This window comes from Engraulis encrasicolus, chromosome 1 (assembly GCF_034702125.1).
Source record: "Engraulis encrasicolus isolate BLACKSEA-1 chromosome 1, IST_EnEncr_1.0, whole genome shotgun sequence".
Classification (NCBI taxonomy): Eukaryota; Metazoa; Chordata; class Actinopteri; order Clupeiformes; family Engraulidae; genus Engraulis; species Engraulis encrasicolus.
Window position 1 is genome coordinate 29,527,767 of NC_085857.1, and position 23,265 is coordinate 29,551,031.

General features: G+C 44.4%; 1 protein-coding gene across 1 annotated transcript; it reads right to left on the reverse strand.

The window, feature by feature from the left end:
- Positions 1-480: 480 nt before the first annotated feature.
- Positions 481-22,110, reverse strand: mdh1aa (malate dehydrogenase 1Aa, NAD (soluble)). Its single transcript, XM_063199992.1, has 9 exons — positions 21,936-22,110; positions 21,064-21,162; positions 20,299-20,395; positions 14,185-14,360; positions 9,058-9,180; positions 8,321-8,497; positions 6,953-7,066; positions 1,983-2,072; positions 481-1,189 (listed from the first exon to the last, which is right to left on the reverse strand). The coding sequence occupies exons 1-9, from the start codon at positions 21,936-21,938 to the stop codon at positions 1,067-1,069; spliced, it is 1,002 nt and encodes a 333-aa protein (XP_063056062.1). The 5' UTR covers positions 21,939-22,110; the 3' UTR covers positions 481-1,066.
- Between the last annotated feature and the right edge of the window lie 1,155 nt (positions 22,111-23,265).

Genomic DNA, 23,265 nt, shown 5'->3' on the forward strand with positions numbered 1-23,265 from the left:
TTGCCATCTAGCGGCAGAATGTCACTACTGACAGTCATAACAAAAATTTCTTTGATGTAATATTTCCATGTGTAACAACAAAATGCAACCGTTGCTGACACCGTTACCTCGCATTGGTTTGTGTCTGGAGCAGAATTAAAAAAAAAAAAAGTCAGTCATGAACCGACTTGGATGAAATGTTGTGTAGTTGTTGTAAATGACAAAAGGAAAAAGTGATTACATTTTGGTGGTGATCCCAATCATTATGCGGATACGGGAATTATTTAAAAAGATTATTCACCATTGCGGGATAGCACAAATTTTGACATTCCAATTTCTAACTCCACAAAAACAAGGCAGAAAGAATAGAAAAATATAGGGTGTAACATGGTCAAATGTTCCATCAAACAGCTTCCTTGGCATAGGTCTGCACTTTCTGATTGCATTTGTAGTTTACACTGCATTTGATTTCACCAATCAAGAAGACAAAGACAGCAGTAATAGTTTTCTCATGGTTTTTGTTTTTTATTGTTTATCAACAGGTATTTTGTTACAGTGACCGGGTACACTATGTGCGCTCTAAATCATTCAGGAACATCTGGTCCCTTGTACAAGTTGTGTTGTGCCACCCGATCAAAAAAAAAGAAAAAAAACCTGTGGATGTTGGAGTTTCTTATTTATTTTGTGTGTTCTTACACGCTCTTATGTTTTTTTTTATTTACGTTCATGACTGTTACGTGAAGAAAACCCACACAGAGAAAAAGAAAACAGATACATAGAGAGTAGTAGTAGTACAACCGCGTTTTCCTCACATCTGACACACACGCATACATACACACACATCCTCAACCACAACACAGTTGAAGATCTCAGACACACACACACACACTCACAAACACCCACCCACACACACGGGCTGGCAGCGACAACACGATGTTACAATGATGTGTGGACAGATTTCACAGCTGTGAACAAGGAGACTTCAGGGTGTCGGTGGGAAGGTCGTCTAGAGGTTGCTGCGGGCCGTGGCGGAGGTCGCGGTAGAGGTCACGGTAGCGGAGGGGGAGGAGGAGGAGGAGGAGGGGAGTCACGCGGAGAGGAAGGCCATGGCGGTGTCGCGCTCATCCACCAGTTCGGCCGCGGTGGCGTCCATCTTGGCGCGGGAGAAGTCGTTGATGGACAGGCCGTCCATCACCTTCCAGGTCTTGTTCTGAGATGAGGACAAGTGGGACAAGGTTCAAATGTATTATCTAGCCCCATATTACATTACATTACACTTAGCTGACGCTTGTATGTGGGACAAGGGTAAAATATAATATGAGTTTGTAGAACACGGCATGCTCTTATCCAGATTGCTTGCAGGCTTCTTGGGTTTTGGGTGCTCTTTAGTCCAAGCAAAGTATTTGTACGTCCAGGTTCAAAAATGAGAACAAAATTCTTTGACTAAGGCACTCCAAAGACATTTTAATTTGAGTGCCTTAGTGAGAGATTTTTTTCCCCTCATTTTTGAACCAATATTGAAATCTGTTATGTAGCCCCATAATGCATGTTGCTCCAGCAGTACCGCACTACTAAGACATTACACAGAGCTTTTAGTAATTCATTACAACTTGGTCATTGCCATTCTGGTGATAGCAAATTCTTAACGGGAGGAGCCTTGTCTTAAGGGGTTAAATTCGTACGATCTATAGTTGTAATCAGGAGTGTCTTGTGTTGGAAGCAGGATTGTAAGCTGGAAACTAAGTTATTATAAAAATACATTTAAAATTCTAAATTTAAAAATACCTTACCACTCAAAGGGTTGTTGAAAAGAATATGTAAACAAATAATTATTAAATTCATGTTCTTAAGTACCTTTAAAATTGTTATATAGATGTTCTCTGTAAGCTTTGGCAATACTCACAATATATTAACAGGCATACAAATAAAGCAAACTTTAATTGAATTAGACCAATAAAAAGTAGCCTGATAAACCAGCCTAAATGTATTGGATGTGTGGTTACCTTGATCATGACAGGGAATGAGTACATGAGGTCCTCAGGAACACCATAGGAGTTTCCTCCAGCATACACGCCCATGGACACCCACTCACCCTGCAACGACAAGAGACGAGACAGGACAAGGGTTAGTGTGATGAGCAGGGCTTGAAAAAAAATCAAAACAAACAAATAAAGTCACTGAGCATTTTCTTGAAGTAAATATGAACAGTTGATACACAAAAGGGCAAACAGCAGAATATAGGGTATTCTGATATGTAGGAATAAGCTACCTGCCAAACTGTCTAGTGACACTGACATTATTACTAGCCACAGCCATGCTTTACCAGCCAGTAGGCAGGTGCCAATGTCAAGCGCTGGTGATGGGGACTGCAGCTTATAAACTAGATATATTTTGCCAGTGTCGATAAAAATACTACAGCTTCAAGACAGAGAGAGAAAGAATCAGAGTCAGAGTCAGTGTGACGTAATTCTGGGTGAATTCTAATGTGCGGGCTCCCGTCCTCCCTTGCTCCCTTGTATGCTTGTGGCCTCGTGATGACGTCACTGATGACAGAAATGTATCTCAAGATCTTGCAAAAACGCAATTCTTATGTCATTTTCTCATTTGAAATTGGTATGGTGAATGAAGAATAGTCCCCCAAAAGTTGTTGCGGCTAGGCTGACAGCGGAAAACCGTATTGTTTTCTTGTCGGAGGCGGGTCGCCAGCAAAACGCGAGGCCACAATACAAGCACAGATCGAGGATGGGAGTCTACATATTGGAATGGACCCAGTGTCCCAAGAGGTTTCAAACAGATGAGCAACTTCCTAGCAAACAACAAATCCTCAAGGACCACTCCCTCCCTGCTGAGAGGAACAAGACCATGTAATTTCATGACCAAGTACAGAATAAGAACAACACTGGGGAAACATCGTGAAAATTACAAGCACGTTGTTTACTATGCAAAACAATGGTAGTTTTAAAGAACTAGAAAAAAACAAACCAACTGCCCATGGACTACTTGAGATTTCTTGTGGACCACAGACTACGTTTTGAGATGCATTGCTCTATACAACAATGCGTTGTATTTAAATCAGCGTTCATATTTAAATCCAAAGTGACCACTTGAGTGTTCATATTTGAGTTTAAAAGTGACCGTCACCCCTCCCCCTCTCTACTAGTGTTGTGAATGTAAAGTATGCACGGCCCACCACCACGACACAGGATTAACCTTACCGGGGGACAGGGGGATCAACATAATCTGAAGCTTTGTGTTAGTCATTCATGTCAAACATACTACTAGTAGAAAAAGCAAAGAAATACTGCAGGAGGGGAAGGAAAGATGGAGGAAAAGAAAGAATCCTTTGGATCAGGCCATTTACGGCCCCTGAAGCCCTCAAATCTGCCCCACTATATAATTTTAATGTCATGCATTTTCACATAAAATTACCGACATAAAATTACATGTTTTATAAAGAAATCTTAATTTCATTCACAATACAATTAAGCTATACATATTTTCAGGGGACCTAGTAGGGAAGGTGGGGTCTGTTGTAAAGGTGGTTGCCTTCAATATAGGCACTAAGTTCTAGGAGAAATCCTGGTTTGTGTTCATAGTACGGCCCTTGGAGGACTTTAAATTTAAAAGTGGCCCTTCCTTGGAATGAAAATGATTCTACACCCCTGCTTTGGATGCACCAAAGACATTCCAATGGACAATCTGCAGCGTTGCGCTGGTCACTCGTGCTACTGATGTTCATATTATAGGTCAAATGTCTCACTCCATCACATAGGACATGTCAAACATACTACTAGTAGACATACTGTAGGACAGAAAGATGGAGGAAAAGAAAGAAACCTTTGGATGCACCAAAGATATTCCAATGGAATAGATTCCAATCTACAGCTTTGTACTGGTCACCCATGCTGCTGCTCATATTATAGTAGGTCAAATGTCTCACTCCATCACATAAGGCATGTCAAACACATTAGTGGCAGACGAAGAAAGGCTGTATGGATATTCAATTAGATTAGTGTGGGTTTACCTGCCAATATTACAGTCTACTAGTTTTGCAATGAAGCACACCATTCCGGCACGTCCGGTGGCGAGTTGAAATTAAGCAACCATAGTAGTCTACTACTGCTACCATGACATGGCAGAGTCCTTGGTAATACTGTTATGTGCATTACGATTACGTGGTCATCATTCTGGCTAGGGCTGCACAATTAATCGAAAAATAATCAAAATCGTGATAAAATAGTGAAATCGAACTCGTGATTTTAATCGTGATTTAATCGTGGCAATAGTGACCTACTTTTGAGAGCGTCCTTGAAGCCAGAACATACTGACAAGCTGGTGTTTCTGGCCAGAAATCTGTCCACTTAAGTTTCATGCTATTGCCTTTATATAATTATTACAATTCATTTTATTTTGCTCATCCCGTATGGAATTCATTCTTGGTTATATTTCATCTTGTTATAATTTTCAAAAAAATCTGTACAAATCAATAATCGTGATTAATAAATCGTGATTATGATTTTGACCAAAATAATCGTGATTATGATTTTCTCCATAATCGTACAGCCCTACGTGGTCATCATTCTGGCAACAATAAGCTTATAACAGAGGACCCGTCTCAACACATGAAGAGGTCTTAGCTCTTCTTTCCTCTCGACCCCTGAGGTGTTGTTTTCTGTGTGCTTTTCTGTGCTTGTAGGGGGTTTGACGTGTTTGTGAGAGGGATTACGCATTAGCTTGGCTGTTACACCCAGAGATCCAACATGGTTTGGCAAATATCCCGCACACGGGGCATTCTCAGTGACAGGACAAACAAGGAATCAAATGGACTTTTGGACACAGCTACATCCAACCAGAACACTCAAGTCGGACGAAATACAGTAAAGCATAGTGCTCATTTTCCATTGGTGCAGACAATGACAAGGCAGGCCAGGTTGGCCAGAATTGTGTGTTCATGGAAAGCATGGTTTAATAAAGCACGACTTGTTGTTCAACCCAATTAACCTTGACCCAATTTCACCTTGATTTGATTACAGACCAGCACCCAAACAACTTTATCTTAGGAATAAGGCCTGCTTGAAGACTCAAGACTTGTGATACTGGTGTGGAAAGATGGCACTTCTTGATGATGTAACAGACACAACACGATGGACACTTATGACACACCATCTCACTGCAGAAGTAGTGCACAACACAATATGGGGGACACTTGAGTAGAGTTGCGCTTAAGGACACAGAACAGTGCCACGACAGGTCATGGTGGGATATGATTACATTGCATTTCAACAACGCTCTTATCCAAAATGACAAGATCATGTATAGAGACACCTCGTGCCCCATATGTGATGTAACTAACGCTCATGCCATCGACGCCACTGATAGGGTGAGATGACAAATCATTTCTTGTTATTATAACGATAGGAGAGAAGATTAAAGCTACATTCACACACATTACTCACTCCTCACTCACTTGCTTGCTTCCCCCCGACTCGCTCATGGAACGTTCGCTAAACGTTCCTGCTGGTTTAACTGCTACTGCAAAAGCGAGAAGTATTGTCAATCATCCAAACTCTGCATTCCAATTGGTTACTAGCTTACTCACCATGTGCAAAGATAAAATACTTTCATCTCGGAATACGCCCACATCGCATTGCTTGTACTCTCCTCACCTCCTCACGTCGTTGGAACACATAGACATTCTATTGACGTCACTCACTGAGCAAGTAACTAGTAGTGAGTGATGCGTGTAAACGTTGCCCCAGTCTGGCAGCGATGTCACCACAGGAGTGCCAAATCAGAGGTCCCTCACATGTGATCACAGATGGCCTTGTACTACGATAAAAACAAAGAAGAATGTCCGCACACTGCTCCCGTGTTGCTTTTTTATTTTTTTCTCGTACTTGAGAAAAAAATAAAAAAAGCAACACGGGGGCAGTGTGCGGACATTCTTCTTTGTTTTTACAGTATTCTGGCCTTTTTCTCATGCACCTGCGTCTTGGATGTGCGCACCACTAACCTACTGACTGATACTACGATAACAATACGATATGAGACAATACACTATGATAACAATACGATATGACACAATAACATGATGCATCTCCTGGCCTACAAGGGACTGTCTATGGAGTGCTTGATAGAGCGATAGATAGATGGCGTGTCTATGCTGACTCCTGATGTCTCTCACCTCAGAGCTACTACCAGCCTTAGATGACATGAGAAAACAAGCACCGACACTGACAGCGACTTCTCAGCTTGGACACTAACTTCACACAGAAAGGACATCAACACAGGGCACAACATAATATCACAGTACATAATGATAGATATACTGTAAGAGATGCAGTCTGACACTGATGCCATAACTTGGGGGTGCCAAACCAGACGTCCCTCACATGTGATCACAGATGGCCTTATACATAATTAGAGACAAGTTGCTTATAACTAAATCCTTATAAGCAACATTAGGTGTTATAATAATATTAATGATAACGACATGATATGACAATGACGTTGCATACTGCCATCTCCTCTATCGAGGTCTGTGGAGTGATATGACACAATGACATTGCATACTGCCATCTCCTCTATCGAGGTCTGTGGAGTGATATGACACAATGACATTGCATACTCCAGTACCATCTCCTCTATCGAGGTCTGTGGAGTGATATGACACAATGACATTGCATACTCCCGTCTCCTCTATCAAGGTCTGTGGAGTGATATGACACAATGACATTGCATACTCCCGTCTCCTCTATCAAGGTCTGTGGAGTGATATGACACAATGACGTTGCATACTGCCATCTCCTCTATCGAGGTCTGTGGAGTGATATGACACAATGACGTTGCATACTCCCATCTCCTCTATCGAGGTCTGTGGAGTGATATGACACAATGACGTTGCATACTGCCATCTCCTCTATCGAGGTCTGTGGAGTGCCAAAGAGTGTCTATGCGGGTGGCAACGTCTCACCTCGGGGGTGCCGAACCAGATGTCCCTCATGTGGTCACAGATGGCCTTGGCAGCAGACATGGCGCTGGACAGCTTCCTGGCCTTGATGACAGCGGCACCACGCTGCTGCACCGTCTGATGGAGGAGGAGAGAGAGAGAGAGGGAGAGAGAAAGAGAGAGAGAGAGAAAGAGAAAGAGAAAGAGAAAGAGAAAGAGAAAGAGAAAGAGAAAGAGAAAGAGAGAGAGAGAGAGAGAGAGAGAGAGAGAAAGAGAAAGAGAGAGAAAGAGAGAGAAAGAGAGAGAGAAAGAGAGAGAGAGAAAGAAAGAGAGAAAGAAAGAGAGAGAAAGAGAGAGAGAGAGAGAGAGAGAGAGAGAGAGAGAGAGAGAGAGAGAGAGAGAGAGAGAGAGAGAGAGAGAGAGAGAGAGAGAGAGAGAGAGAGAGAGAGAGAGAGAGAGAGAGAAAGATGCAGTGTTAAAGGGGTATGCCACTATTTTGGGGCTTATTACAGTTAAAATTGTTGGCTGGGGTTTATAAAGGTGGTAAAGTGTCTTATTTTTCATGTTAAGCGTTGTCTTGCTTTAAGACAAGTTAAAAGAGGGAATATGTCGCTAAGCTAGTGAAAGTCAATGTATCCATGTAGCATGCTACAATGCTACACGGATACATTGACTTTCACTAGCTTAGCGACATATTCCCTCTGTTAACTTGTCTTAAAGCAAAACAACGCTTAACATGAAAAATAAGACACTTTACCACCTTTATAAACCCTGCCCAACGATTTTAACTGTAATAAGCCCCAAAATAGTGGCATACCCCTTTAATTAAATGTAAAAAAGTGCTTATTCATCATTTCTCTGTTATACAGTACATAACCATTAGTTGCTATGGACAACGGCTAGAAAAGTGCACCTAGCCAGGTGTTTCCTAAATTTGTGGAAGGGTTTGTGTTTGCATCTGTCTTGAGAAATTTCATATCATCAGTTAAATAATGCGGCTCTCGGTGCAGTCATCCATCCTATACACTCTGTGTGTGTGTTCTTACTGAGATGAAGTCTCCATTGTTAATCCTTGACTATGCTGTATGCATCCAACTGTGTGCGAGAGAGTACACATATTTGTATATGCACAGGTTTCTGTTCTTACGTAGATTAAGTCCCCTTAAGCCAGGTCTCGTGTCCTTGGCTACGCTGTATGCCTCTACTCCCTGACCCCCTGTGTGTGTGTGTGTGTGTGTGTGTGTGTGTGTGTGTGTGTGTGTGTGTACACTGTTCCCTTACGGAGATGAAGTCCCCTTTCAGCCAGGTGTCGTCCCTGACTGCGCTGTATGCCTCTACTTCCTCACCCCGTGTGTGTGTGTGTGTGTGTGTGTGTGTACACGGTTCCCTTACGGAGATGAAGTCTCCTTTGAGCCAGGTGTCGTCCTTGACGGCGCTGTAGGCGTCGACTTCGCTGCCGTGCACGTTGACCTTGCAGTGGTGCACGTCGGGGTACTGGGTGGAGGAGTGGTTGCCCCAGATGATCACGTTCTTCACCTGGTCGGAGGACACGCCGCAGCGCATCGCCACCTAATGGTGTGGAGAGGAATCAGGGATTTTCATTTGGCCAGAGGTAGAGGGGGCACGTCGCCCCAGTTTACTGTTTTTTTTTGTTCGAAAACAATGTTGTGCTTGAATGAGGATGAGCAGACAAAAAATGCATTAATATCTATACTTGGCTAGAGGGCATATTTAGAGAGCAAGTATTTATAATATTAAACTAGAGGACGAGCTTGCCTTTGTTTTTCCAGTCATCATAACCATTATACACAGTAGGCATAAGCTCTCGGAATTGAATTTCATGGTTTTATATGTAAATTAATGCATTTACAGAGTACATGAAATATATAATTACTTTGTTATACGATAATACTAAGCCCCTGCCTGAATACATGTATGGATAATCAAGTGACTTGTTAAATGCTCCCATTTCAATTTACACACACACACACACACACACACACACACACACACACACACACACACACACACACACACACACACACACACACACACACACACACACACACACACACACACACACACACACGCACACACACGCACACACACACACACACCCACACACACACCTGAGAGCGTGCCCTGTTGTGGTCCAGGCGGGTGAGGCAGGAGAAGTTCTCCTTGGGGATGGAGGGGGCCGACTTGGAGGCAATCAGGCAGTTGGTGTTGGCTGGGTTGCCCACAACCAGAACCTGTGGAGAGAGGAGAGAACACACACACACACACACACGCCACACACAATTAAGTAAGGCAGTTGGTGTCAATCTGTGGAACAAACACACAGTTATATTTGGCAGAATTCTAAAGAGGCTTACAAAACGTGTGGGGAAATCAGCAGCATACAATGTTCAGAGGCCGTGCACGCACGCACGCACGCACGCACGCACACAGATTAGGCTGACTTTGAGGGATTAAAAAAAAATACCACACGCCATCACAACATCCAAATAAGATAAATACAAAGAGTTATAAAGTGAAAACATTTGGTTATATTTTATAGTCTCCAACTATAAAATATGGTCTTTCCACAGTCCTGGCGGACTATTGGTTTCCACTGCAGGGGAGTGGAGTACACACTGAACAAATAGAATCTCCATTTCCACACATGGACCAAGCCATGTCAAGGTTATTACAACACAACATGATGTCATCAAGCTGTTCCAAAGGTCCATTCTATTTTTATTTTATTTTTTTGACGCACTCATAACAGTTGATCAGGGAGTGTAGTTCGATAGTCTCGACACCCATGTAGAGGTGACTCTAGGTTCAGCTGGGGCACCAAGCGATACATGTCAAAGGATTGAATATATGTCAAAGGATTGAATATTTGGAAGCAGTGGTGTAGTCTACTTATTTGTGGTGGGTATACTGTATATTTGAGCATTTTGTGAAGTGGGTATACTGTATATATTTGTGCTATTCAACATTATGGATCAATCAATTTGAAGTGGGTATACTGAAATCCCTGAAATTTAGAAGTGGGTATACTCCGTATACCCGCGTTCTACGTAGACTACACCACTGTTTGGAAGAAATTTGTCACTACTGTAGCAAAGTTATTCACAATCCAGGGGCTTGGGGGCCTCAAGCGGCTGCCTGCCTAGCCTGGTGACAAGGTGCTCCTCTGCAATGACCTTCATTGCCACATCATGTGATTTCACTGCCATGACGACAAACTAAGTAAATGAGGTTATGCGGGCGCCTAAGGCCAGAACCCTCACACCCCCTCTATGTACACAACATCACAAAAAATGGCATTCTAGAACTCTCCAGACGGAGCCATTCCGTTGGAGATTAGACCTGGAGACCAATTACATGCCACAGCCTAAACAACTCCAATTCAAGATACTAGATGAAAAGTGGCTCCTGCTGTGCTGCACATGTGCCAGCAACTAGACTGCACAATTTATCAGGGAATTGATAAATGGTGGCGCCATGACTGTAGTCATTAATGTTCAAGGTTGACCATATCTGAATGAGATATTTGTTGTGGCATACAAACATCTCCAGCAATCCCATTCACCATTTGCTGAAATAGCTCAACTACACCATAACAGCATTGCTATGGCATTGTCAAGATTGAGACATGGTCATTACCACTTTGGTGACAATAAGGTTATAGCAGAGGCTCTGCATGACAGGAAGACCCTTTTCATCCCACTACACTATACTGTCGGCTTTTCCACAGAGCTACACTTAGTCGCTCTTGTGGCATAAGGCAGACACAGACTTGGCCCTTTTTACACATTTTACCTGAATAATTAAATTAACAAAACAAAATAAATTTGCTATTTGTATCCCAAAAGTGGCATATGACAACATAGAATCCTGCCTTCAAAAAAAAGTCTGTTTTATAGTAATTAGTCAAGTAAGAGATAATAGCGAATACAGGAATCTAGAGCCTGCAAAGGCCTCTCTAAATGTGATGACATCATAAATGAGACAGTGGGCTAAATTAGAATCTTCAAACTAGAATGTTTGTGGTAGAATGTTCAAACTAGAATGTTCAAACTAGAATGATGTCAACCTCACTTTACTGAAACCACTGAGAGAGTACAGCTGCTTTCCTTTGCCAAGAGATACTGAGCATTTCAAGTGACTTAATGACCGTTTTGTGAAAATTTCACAAAATGTTGAAGATGGCTGTTACAACAAATAAGGTATAGTAGAATTTTTTTATGTGAAAAAAAACAGAGCCTAGAAAGAGACAAGCAAGCTAGGTACACTAAAAAATATCACAAGTTTACCAGCTACCTCAGACTTCCGAGTTAATTTGAATCTTTATTGTAAGTTGTGTGTTGTGTTTGTTTGCGCACAAAGCTGCACACAACTTATAGGATTTAAATTAACTTGGAATTCTGAGCTGAGCAGCTAGTAAACTTGTGTCATAGCCATTACATTTTGATGACAGTAGGGTTATGTCTTAATCCGTTTCGTAAGGCTCTCTGTATCGTCACAGCAATGTTGTTATGATGCAGTTGAGTATTTTCAACAAGTAGTGAGTGGTCCCGCCAACAACCCCATCTGCACCATGAGACTTCACACCATCTTCTGATTTTCATCAAGGCTTTTACAAAAAAATATATATTGTAAATGTAACTTTCAAAAAGGAAGAGGAATCTGGCGTGCCTTTCCAGGTCTAGGTCTCTCGCTCAGAGGGCGCAGAGAGATTGGTTATGAAGAGAAACGCTTGGCACCAGAGAGAGGAGGCTGCCAGGGTTTCCAAAAAGAACTTGGGCAGTTTCTGTGCTGGTGGCAGCACAAAGCACATCCGGTCTCCGAACAACGTGGTGGATGAAGACGGGCTGCCGGTTTCAACTCAGACAGCACTTCCTCTCCACCGCCTTGAGGTCTGCAAGCCCATATGTCCTTCTCAGAGGGCTGAGATGGAGGTTCAACAGCAGAGGGAGGAGGCTGCCAGGGTCCACCACCAAGGGACTGGGCTGTAGTGGGCTCACTGACCGCGTGCCCCTTCCTATTATTGCATGGCATCCTGGACCACAGCTGGCCACCATGATGGAAGATGAGGAAGCCCCTGAGATTCTATGTGTCCAGCCCAAAGCGAATTGCCATGAGACACACCCAATGGCAACCAGCTCAATGGACTTCGCTGATGAGGATACAGAGCCTCGTGGAGCTGAACGCACTGCAGCCAAGAAAAAGGCACCCAGGTCTGTTCCATGTGCCAAAGTCATAGACAAGGAACATCTCAGAGAATAACGGCAGAGAATCGTATATGAGAGGGAGATAAAGCAGGCGAGTTATTTTCCGGTATCCACTTTACGTCGGGTGAACGCCCCTTTAGGAGACCTTCGATTAGGAGACCTTCAGAGTCTTGAGGTTGAGAATAGTCCCCTCAGCGCTGTAGATGGCAGTAGCGCACGTCTTGTGCAAACACCACGAAAAGAGAATAAAGAAGGAGGGACAACGCCCCCTTAGGAGACCAAATTTTGAGCACACGCTTTTGCATTGAGTGGGCGTGTTTCGATTCCTCTTATTATATATCCAACCTCTTTGATACCGGTATGAGCAACATGAGCAATGTGACTGCAAGAAAAAGAAGGGGCGTGTGTGGTAGAAATGACGCCCGCTCCGAGGACAATCGCCACAAGAAAATTAAGATCCTTGTGGTGACTGCAACCATATCACCCAATGGAATCACCAAGTCTGGATCGGGCGCTATGGCTAGCTGTGTCTTCTCTCCTGCAAATCTACCAGAAAGGAAATCTAAGAATGCCTCAGCTCGCCTGAATCAGCATAGAGCAGTGAATGCAGGGAGGTCCATCAATAGTGGCCCCAAAGCGGTCTCAAGCGAGAAGGGGCCCCAACTGCCCTGCATCACAGCCTGGCACTAAAGCCACACAGCCAGCTCCTCGTAGGGGACCTCGTCCCTCCTCCCTCCTCCTCCTCGTCGTCGTCGTCGTCCCTCCTCCCTTCACCAGATTTGTTGTAGACTAGTGTCTCTCAACGGGGGCGGTGCAGCCCCCCCAGAGGGCATTGGGGAGCCCTAGGGGGGCGTTGAGAAGAATGCAGCTGAGTGGGGGTGGGGCTTAGTTACCATTGAGTTGCATTAGCCGATTTTATTTTTCAATATTAGAGGGGGCATTGGCAGGCTTATGATGAAGTGGAGGGGGCGTTTCTTTCAAAAAAGGTTGAGAACCACTGTTGTAGACTGTGTGCAGGGCACAGCGAGGTCAGACAGGTGGCATGCAGGGGACACTCATGCACTATGCATGCATGTATGTACAGTATCTATGCAGGGCCTCCCAGCGTGCCTAAGTCTAGCATGACTGCAAGTGCCACGAGGCATTCATACACTACGTGTGTGAGGTCTATTGAATGAATGCCCTCCTACTGTGCCAAAGTCCTTCATGACTGCAAGTGGCACGGGACATTCATACACTACATAATTGTGTGTGTGTGTGTGTGTGGCCTTTAATGACGGCCAGTGGCACGGGACCCTCATGCAGTATGTATACAGCATGTCGTCCAGCTGCGAGTGTGTGTGTGTGTGTGTGTGTGTGTGTGTGTGTGTGTGTGTGTGTGTGTGTGCCCTCCTACTACTGCGCTGGTCACCTGAAACCTGGCCCTCTATGGCAGTACAGTACAGTGGATTCAGAACATTACACTACTACACTATATTCAGATCTCAGGGACTTCACACTAAGAAGGAACACTGCAGGAACATGCTGTACTGTGCAGTGCTGCTCCTCCTCCAACCAGGCTCTGGACAAAATGTCTGCATTCCAGCTAGATTCAACATGATCATGTCTTCCTGTAGAAACCAAACACTGATACCCAGCAGGGACACACACACACACACTATCATGTCCTCGCTCACACACACCCCGATTGATTAGGCTCATACAGGCTGCAGTCACACTCTGCAGAGGCAGCAGCATCAGACACACACACACACACACACACACACACACACACACACACACACACACACACACACACACACACACACACACACACACACACACACACACACACACACACACACACACACACACACACACACACACACACACACACACACACACACACACACACACACACACACACACACCTTGGCTTACTTATTGAGAGCGCACACCACTTGGGCGTATTTCTCCCTCACACACACCAGACCAGTTCAGGAAACTAACACACACACACACACACACACACGACAGGGAGCAGTTTCTCACCTTGACGGTCTTCTTGGCGTACTTGTCGAGGGCGGCCCCCTGGGTCTTGAAGATGGCCACGTTGGCCTTGAGCAGGTCCTTCCTCTCCATGCCCTCCTTCCTGGGCATCGAGCCCACCAAGATGGCGGCGTCCAGGTCCTTGAAGGCCACCTCCACCTTGTCAGTTGGAATGACCTCTGTGGGACAGGGAAAAAGTCGACACGAGTTATAATATAGACACATTTGATGAGTGCTAATATGCATCCATTCATGTCTGAAAAGGACATCTGTCCCTTGACAGTTGTTGAGTTGTAGTAACATGTTCACATACAACTGGGTCAGTCACCACGTCTACACTTCCAGCTTGTCAGCTGGAATGACCTCTGTGGAACAGGGAAATAGACCAAGGTCATTTTGAGTGCTAATATGCATACATTGAGGTCCGTACTGGGGTGAGTTTCTCAAAAGAGAAGTTGTTAGCCTGTTAGCAACTTCAGTAGTTGCCAATGGGAAAATGCATTGAAAACAACAAAGTAGCTAATGTAGTAAGCAACTTCGGTTTTGAGAAATTCACCCCTGGACACCGGTCCCTTGTCAGTTGGAATGACGTCTGTGAGACAGGATAAAAGGTCAATGCGAGTTATAATATAGACACACACGTCTAATTACAAGCATGTTGATATCTAGAGAAGCACCTCCACCTTATCAGTTGGAATGACGTCTGTGTGGCAGGGAAATCGAGGAGGAAGAAGGTCATCGAGTGTCGATATGGATACATCCTACAGACATGCGTTCACATCGAGTATATTCCAATATGTGGACTCCCTTCCTCCACTTGTGCTTGTGGCCTCACATTTTGCTAATGCCCCGCCTCCGTGGAGAAAACAATTAAAGTTTCCCCGCTGTCAGCCTAGCCACAACATCACCATCCCAATTGCATTCATGAGAAAATGACTTTATAATTGAGCTTTTGCGAGATATTGAAATATAATGCTGTTGTCAGTGATGGCATCATGACATATTACTTCCTGGTACGAGGCCACAAGCACAAGTGGAGGATGCAAGGTCGCATATTGGAACGCACACATTGAGATATAGATGAAGGCCATTTTGAGTGCTAATACGGTATGTTGAGATACATCTACACACATTCATTCAGGTCTATAAAGGTCTTCTGTCCCTTGTCAGTTGAAAGCACCTCTGCGGGATTGAGAAATAAGAAGGTCACTTTCGGTTCTTTCAGAGCTCCATGAGAATTCAAGATTAACATTTACACCTACATATACATTTAGATCCTAAAAGAACATGTGTCCCTTACCATTTTGAATGAACTCTAATAATCTAATGTTCCAATCTATTTAATACTATGGGCACCACTTCCCATACATGTATCTGTAGCCTAGTTGTAATTGTATATGTGCACATACGAAAGTATTAAATATTGTTTACACATCCACACACATGAAATTCTAGATCGTGGAAAAGTGACTGCATCCTCTGTTGAGTGAATCGCTTCAAGCTTGCATCAGCACCTAATGTGTGGAGCTACGGAAATAATATTTAATTAACAGAGGGCTCACATTTTCATCATATGCACCCTATTCCATCCCATTCTACTCTGCCCTCCCTACACACCCACACTGGAATTGCATTTCGAATCACATTTGCTTCCTGTAAAGGGATCCGCTAGCTTTCATATTTAGGGGCGGATTTGCTCTGCACTGCTGGGGCTAGTCTCAATTGGTTGACAAATGTTGGTCCAACACACACACACACACGTTTACAGTTTCAATCCTCCAACTTCCTCTGCTGTCTGCCAGCCTTCCTTCCCCTTTTTAGATGCGTCCAGCATCTCTATAACAGGGTCTGTCTGTCCGTCCGTCCGTCTGAAACGCTTTCATGACATTTCCGTCCGTCTGAAACGCTTTCATTAAATTGTTGTCCGTCTGAAACGCTTTCATTCAATTGTTGTCCGTCTGAAACGCTTTCTTTAAATTGTTCCTTCCTGTGGCCACAAGGCGGCAGACTACGGAGCGAATGCGTGCAAGCATAGCCTTTCTATACTAAACCGGATGCTAACGTTGGCGAAAAGTAGCCTAGCCACAGGCTAACTGACAAACGTGAGGCCAACAACTCAGCCGATCGTGATGTACGCCACAAATAGACCAATCGACCTCATATTTAGACACTACAATGTTGATTTCTGCCTTCGATTTTCATCAGTTAAGAAATCTAGCGTCGGATTAACACATTATTAAGGTAGTAAAGCGAGTTGCCGCCATGTTTATTTTCCAGAATCACCCGGGTAGAGAGCTCACGTGCAGCATTCTGGGTAATTGAGTTTCACGTTATTAAAGCACAAAATGCGTGTTTTTAAAAATAATGCTGCAGTGAGTTTAAAAAATCAAACCAACTGCCATTTGGAAGGGCAATGGTGCTTTTCGTTGCGCTCAGAGAGAGTACAGGAGAGAACGCGTCTTTCGTAATTGCTTTGCAGTCGTGTGCATTTGATAAACTCTGGCACGGAAGTTCACTGCTTTGTGCCTTGACGGTGAAGCTGGTATTGAAAAAAAGTCCATAATTCACCTAAAGGGTCAACCCATAAGCGCATGATTCACCCAAACGGTTTTATTTATTTATTATTTGTCGATGTTTAGATTCTTTCCCACATGCACATAATGCTGAAAGGGCGTGATACTAAAGGTTGTTAGGCCTAATAAATGTCTGGTAATTTGTAATGTAGCCTACTTCATCTAGGCTATGTGACATTTTAAATCATAGCCTATGGTTCTTGTCCAAATCCAAGAATGATGATAAACTTATTATACCCTAAAATGCAAAAAATAAAGCCATGTCTCGCCATTTTGCTGCCTTGCTGCCTGCCACAATATTTGGAGTGTCCATGATGACCAATAAACAAAAAGTACATCCTCGGGGGGCGTTGACAGGCTAGGAGGAGGCCAGGGGGGCGTTTGGGGGGAAAAATGGCATAGTTGGAAGTGGCATAGAGGGACGCATCTGTTGTCCGCCTGTCGGCCTTGTTATTGTTTCTGCTGAGTCATTGTCTAAAAATCACTTTCGCTGAGTCATGATGCAGGCTGCAGTTTTCTTCATAACTGCACACCAGATGTTTCTACTTGCGCACACATTCTGACTCTAGCATCAAGAGCATGGTGTTAGTGGTTAAATAATTAAAAATTTAGGGGGGAGGCCAAAAAAAAAACCCACACACGAGAGAGAGAGAGAGAGAGAGAGAGAGAGAGAGAGAGAGAGAGAGAGAGAGAGAGAGAGAGAGAGAGAGAGAGAGAGAGAGAGAGAGAGAGAGAGAGAGAGAGAGAGAGAGCAAGCAATAACAAAAGTTAATGGTTGGTGGTTAAATCATTTAAAATGGGGAGTAGGCTGAAAAACAAGTGTGGCCGCCAATAGAGGAAGTGTTTCCAAAACACACACACACACACACACACACACACACACAAACACACACACAGAGAGAGAGAGAGCGAGAGAGCGGATATCAAAGATAGTAAAGGATACATTTTAAATTAAAAAATACATTAAAAAGGGAACATTAAAGAGGAATAGTGAGAGAGATAAACAGATAGAATTATCAGCATTAGTTTACTACCAATGTACTTGGCTACTGCTTTGGCAACATTGTTGCTACAATCAGCAAAAGCCTTTGAAGTGTGAGAGTGAGGGCAGGCTAGATGGAACAACTTGTGAAGCAACCCACTTCATGTTGATCTGACGCTCACAAAGTTAAGGTTCAAAGCTCAGCAAGCACGTGCAATTAAACGGGCTATAGTAATCAAACTGTGTGAACTGGACTTCATGTATTTATCAACCAAGTTAATCTCTTATTGTACTATTCATGTCACCTCTGTTGTGCAAAATAATGTGCAGCCTTGCAGATTATTTGTGCAGATAGCGGTTAATCAGTGCAATTGGTGATCCCCACAGCTTATCAGCGTTGAACTTCAGCCAAGGTCCTGGAACATGAAAGAGAACAGACACCACCCCTGCTATCTGCCATCCAGTGTTCTTTCATTCCCCTCGTTCTCCTCCCCTCTCTCTAGCCAGCCATCCATCCATCCAGTCATTTTCTCTGCATGCATCCCCTCCCCTCGCCTCTCTGTCTCCATAGCCTACATATCCAGGGTGCTTTCCAATACCGTAACTCCTGTCCTCTCCTGCCTGCTTGCGGCCTCGTGGTAACGTCACTGACGACAGAGGCACATTTGAAGAGCTTCTTCCCAAAATGAGATATCCAACATTTTTGACTTTTGCATTTTAATATTGGAATTGACTGTTAAGAAGTCCTAACATCTATGTGTGACTTCTTGCCATTCAAATGTTTTGAGAACATACTCTTTAAACCTCTATAAAAATGCATTTCGCAATTCAATTCAATGGGATGCCCAATACAAAAATGTCATGTTCCCAAAATGGATAGCTCTCATTTCGGAAACCAGCTCTTCATTTCAATATCTCAAAAAAGAGCAGTTCTAATGTCACTTTCTCATTTGCAATCTAGATGGCAAATGAAGAATAGTTCCCCAAAAGTTGTTGTGGCTAGGTGGACAGCAGGGTAACTTTATCGTTTCCTCCATGGTGGCGGGGTGTCAGTGAAATGCGAGGCCACAAGCATAGGCGTAAGACGGGAGTCCGCATATTGGAAAGAACTTCTAGTCAGCCTTTTTCATGGCCCTCATTTATCCAGCCTCTCCTACACTCCATTCCCACCCCTCTCTCTTATCTCATTTTCTCTCCTCCTCCCCACCTATCTTCACTTTCTCTAGGCTATTTTCAGCTCCTTTCTCTTCCAATGTCCTCTTCAACTCTATTTTTTTCTCTCCCATATAGAAAAATGTCTTGTACTGCAGTGTAAAAATGTCAGTTTCACTGCAGCATTGGTGCTGCAAAATTGACACTGCATATTACAAAAATACTGCACACCGTACAATTACTCGCACCTCAAAACAATGCAGTCCTGAAAAAAATAAACCTGCATTACTACTGCAGGGCTTTCCCTCCCCTCTTTCACCTGTTACTCTTCTTTTCTCTCCCATCTTCCCCTCACTCCAGTCTTTTCCTCCCTGTCCCACCCCTCTATCCTCCACTCCTCTTCTCTTCTCTTCTCTTCTCTTCTCTCTTTCCCTCCCCTCCCCTCATTGCCTCCATCCAGTCTTCTGCTCTCCTCTCTGCCCCACCCCTGTTTCTCATCCTCCACTCACGTCTTCATCCCTCTATCCACCCTCCTCTCTTCACCTCCTTTTAGCTCCACTTAAATCTTATTTCTGTCGTCTCCCCGGCCGGCACCACCTCTCATTGTTCTAACCAGCGACTGCTGCCATTGGCCGATTCTTCAGCACGGAACCCTGAGGGCTAACCAATGAGGCTGCAGTGAGGACGACACACCTCCCCGCCCCCTTTTTCCTCCCCTTGTTCCCAGCGCTGGGCTTGGCAGACTCAGCACACAGCACAAAGTCTATGGAGGCAGCAGCTGCACTTGCATTGTGCATTCAAGTTCAATGGCAACACTGAGGCTGCACTTGAGACAAAGTCTAATGAGAAGGAGAACTAACTAGAACTAAAACCAAACAAAACGCGCACTCTCTCACACTCACACACACACTAAACAGAATGGTGACAGTATTAGACTTGTGCACGATGCGTGCAAACCCTTTATTCATTCCAAACGTGTCTTGAAGAAGGTTGTTCCACATATGTAAACGGAACATTGCGGTACACATTTTAAACCAAATACTGACAATATTCGATTTGAAATCGGAATACTCTGTGCATCATTAAAGAGGAAAACCATGTCTACATATTTAATTATGCTCAACATGGCATCACCCCCTCCTGGGCTTGGGTTGTGTGCAGTGTGACAGAACGGCACAGCACCATATGCCTCCACTGTGGAAAACTAGGCCAGACAGTTTGAGGTAGGGTGGGGGATTGGGGGCTAGTTTGTGTATGTTTGCTAGACCCCTGCATACCAAGTTTGGCTGTGTGTGTGCATGCTTCTCTCAGCAATGGGTGTGTGTGTGTGTGTGTGTGTGTGTGTGTGTGTGTGTGTGTGTGTGTGTGTGTGTGTGTGTGTGTGTGTGTGTGTGTGTGCTGCAGCCTCACCCCTCAGCAGTGGGAGAGCACAGTCCTGCAGCTCCATCACCACGCCATCCAGCACGGGCAGCATGGGGGGAATATCCAGCAGCACCAGGATGATGGGCTGAGAGAGAGAGAGAAAGAGAGAGAGAGAGAGAGAGAGAGAGAGAGAGAGAGAGAGAGAGAGAGAGAGAGAGAGAGAGAGAGAAAGAGAGAGAGAGAGAGAGAGAGAGAGAACAAGAAAGAAAGAGTGAAAGGGGAATACACAGCAAGGGTGAAGGTGGGACAGACAGAGACAGAGAGAGAGACAGAGATAGAGCGAGAGATAGAGCGAGAGCGAGAGCGAGAGAGAGAGAAGCATGAAGGAGGGACAGACAGCAGTGGGACAGGGGCAAAGGAGCGAGAGAGAGAGAGAGAGAGATGGAATTTTTTATCATTCCTCCTCACAGTAGGGTGTTCATTCATTTCACCACACAGACACGCCAAATACCACAGGCCATGTCTTCAATAAAAGCACCCTTGTCAAGCGGAGTGCTTTTCTCAAACATTAAAAAATAATATTTGAATGTTTGGTGGTGATTACGACAGCTACCGGGGTCGTTTAAAATCACAAACAGTGTCATCACAGATAGAGCAGACTTCCTTTTTCCAGACACAAAGAAAGTAAGACTACAGACTCTTGCAGACGCGTTACATTGCGCAAGCGCAATTATTACCCAAGGCCAGACGTTCAGTTATAGGCCTACAGTTTATTCAGTGACAGAGGGGTATACACAAGTGTCATTCACTTACCTGATCTTTGCCGAAGACATCTCCCTTGGCGATGCTGTAGAGCAGGGAGTAGGCAATCTGCCCGGCAGCACCGGTCACAACAACGCGGATTGGTTCGGCCTGTGGAGTCAAGGGCAAATCACAAATCCATTCTCAAACTGTCAAAATCATGACCTACTTAAAGCAGCCCCGCATCCGTCAAGGGCGATTTAACAGACAACAATCGATTCGATGCCCTTCTTTCAATTGACACTAAAAGTCGGTCGCTCGGGGGAAGCAATCACCATTCCAACATCATCTTGTTTGTTTGGGTGCGAGTTTGCAGTTGTGCACCTGCTTGGCTGTTGAGCGGTTAAGCGTGTTTCAAGATGCCGTTAGTAGGCTACATCGTTGCCATTTTGGCGAGTATGAATGAAATGATTCATGACGTAACCTTGAGTGATGCTTTCGAGTGCCACGCGACCGACTGTAACTGTTGCAACAAAGCAAAGGCCGTCTAGAGCTGAAACTGTATCCGTTTGTGTGCATTTTCAATGATAGCGCTCCCATACCACGCCAAGCTCAACGATTAAATAATGCAGGCATTACCAACATCCACATCACAAGGGTTTACCAACACCAAACCAGCACGCTAAACCTAGCTCATTAGCAAACCAACAATTCCGCCATTGGTGAGACTAATCGTACAACCTGCCATCACTTCCACCTTGAAAACCAATTTGTATTGATCTAAAATGTATAAGTTCATTCATACTCAGCAAACGACCTCTACCGATTTGTTAATTTTAAACCATGAAAATGCGGACGAATTACAGTCCTTTTGCACCACCTATCCAGAGCCAAGGCAATTTCCGCAGTGCAAAACAATTTCAGTATAAATCCGTATAGCTCACCATGATGTTTCCAAGAGAGTTATCCTCGTACGTCTGCAAGGCAAGCTATGCTCTCCCACTCAAGAGTCGAATGTAGGGTCACCTCTATTCTTGTAGCAAGCGAGCGGGCTGTCATGCGGCAACTCCAAAGCGCCTGGTTCGAGCGCCGGGATATGTAGTTCTGGTTTTTGCGCGGATGCTCGCGCTCCCCCACAGCCAGCTTGAGCGAAAGAACACATTCCCCATGAAGGAAGTGTATAGTGACGTCAGAATATGTTCAACCTGCTGACGTCCCTCCCACTACCGAATATGGTCAACAGGACTGAAACAAGTCAGATTAAAAGGTCGAGGTTTGAAACGCTTAATAACATAATGTCAAACATTTTTACGCGTCGCGATTAGGCTTATGTGTGTGTGGAGGGCTGTTCAAGTCAAAACAAATACACTAGGCCTACACTGTACAGGGTTCTCTAAAGCTGTGCTCTCTGTCTGTCTGTCTGTCTGTCTGTCTGTCTGTCTGTCTGTCTCTCTCTCTCTCTCTCTCTCTCTCTCTCTCTCTCTCTCTCTCTCTCTCTCTCTCTCTCTCTCTCTCACACACACACACACACACACACACACACACACACACACACACACACACACACACACACACTCTTTCTACGGTTGCAATACAACGCTCCTGAAGTGCAAAGTCCCTGGCTCTTAATGTAACACTAGAGAGTTATTTTGAGCAGTGTAGTTGGTCCCAGAGTACTCTCTAAGTGTTGAATTAACAATGTAGCCTACTAGTTACATGTCCCCAAGGTGGCCCAAACACCTTGTGGTGGTTAGTTGACTACCTAGCCAACTGATTGGAACTGAGGCAATTCTGACATGACTGAGGTGAAGTCATGGCCAAAACAGTGATGTCAAGTCATGCAAAACAAAAGGTCTCGCTTTGTAATGCAGACACAAAGGACATGAGGGTGCAATCTCTCTCTCTCTCTCTCTCTCTCTCTCTCTCTCTCTCTCTCTCTCTCTCTCTCTCTCTCTCTCATCTGTTTACACCTGTGTGTGTGTGTGTGTGTGTGTGTGTGTGTGTGTGTGTGTGTGTGTGTGTGTGTGTGTGTGTGTGTGTGTGTGTGTGTGTGTGTGTGTGTGTGTGTGTGTGTGTGTGTGTGCATAGGGCAGACATACAGAGACAGAGAAGCTGTTTCAGTGTGTGTGTGTGTGTGTGTGTGTGTGTGTGTGTGTGTGTGTGTGTGTGTGTGTGTGTGTGTGTGTGTGTGTCTGTCTGTGTGTGTAAGTTAAGATTTGATTCGATGGCCATGATGGAGCAAGGTGGAGAGGGGTCATAATGTAGCCTTTTGTG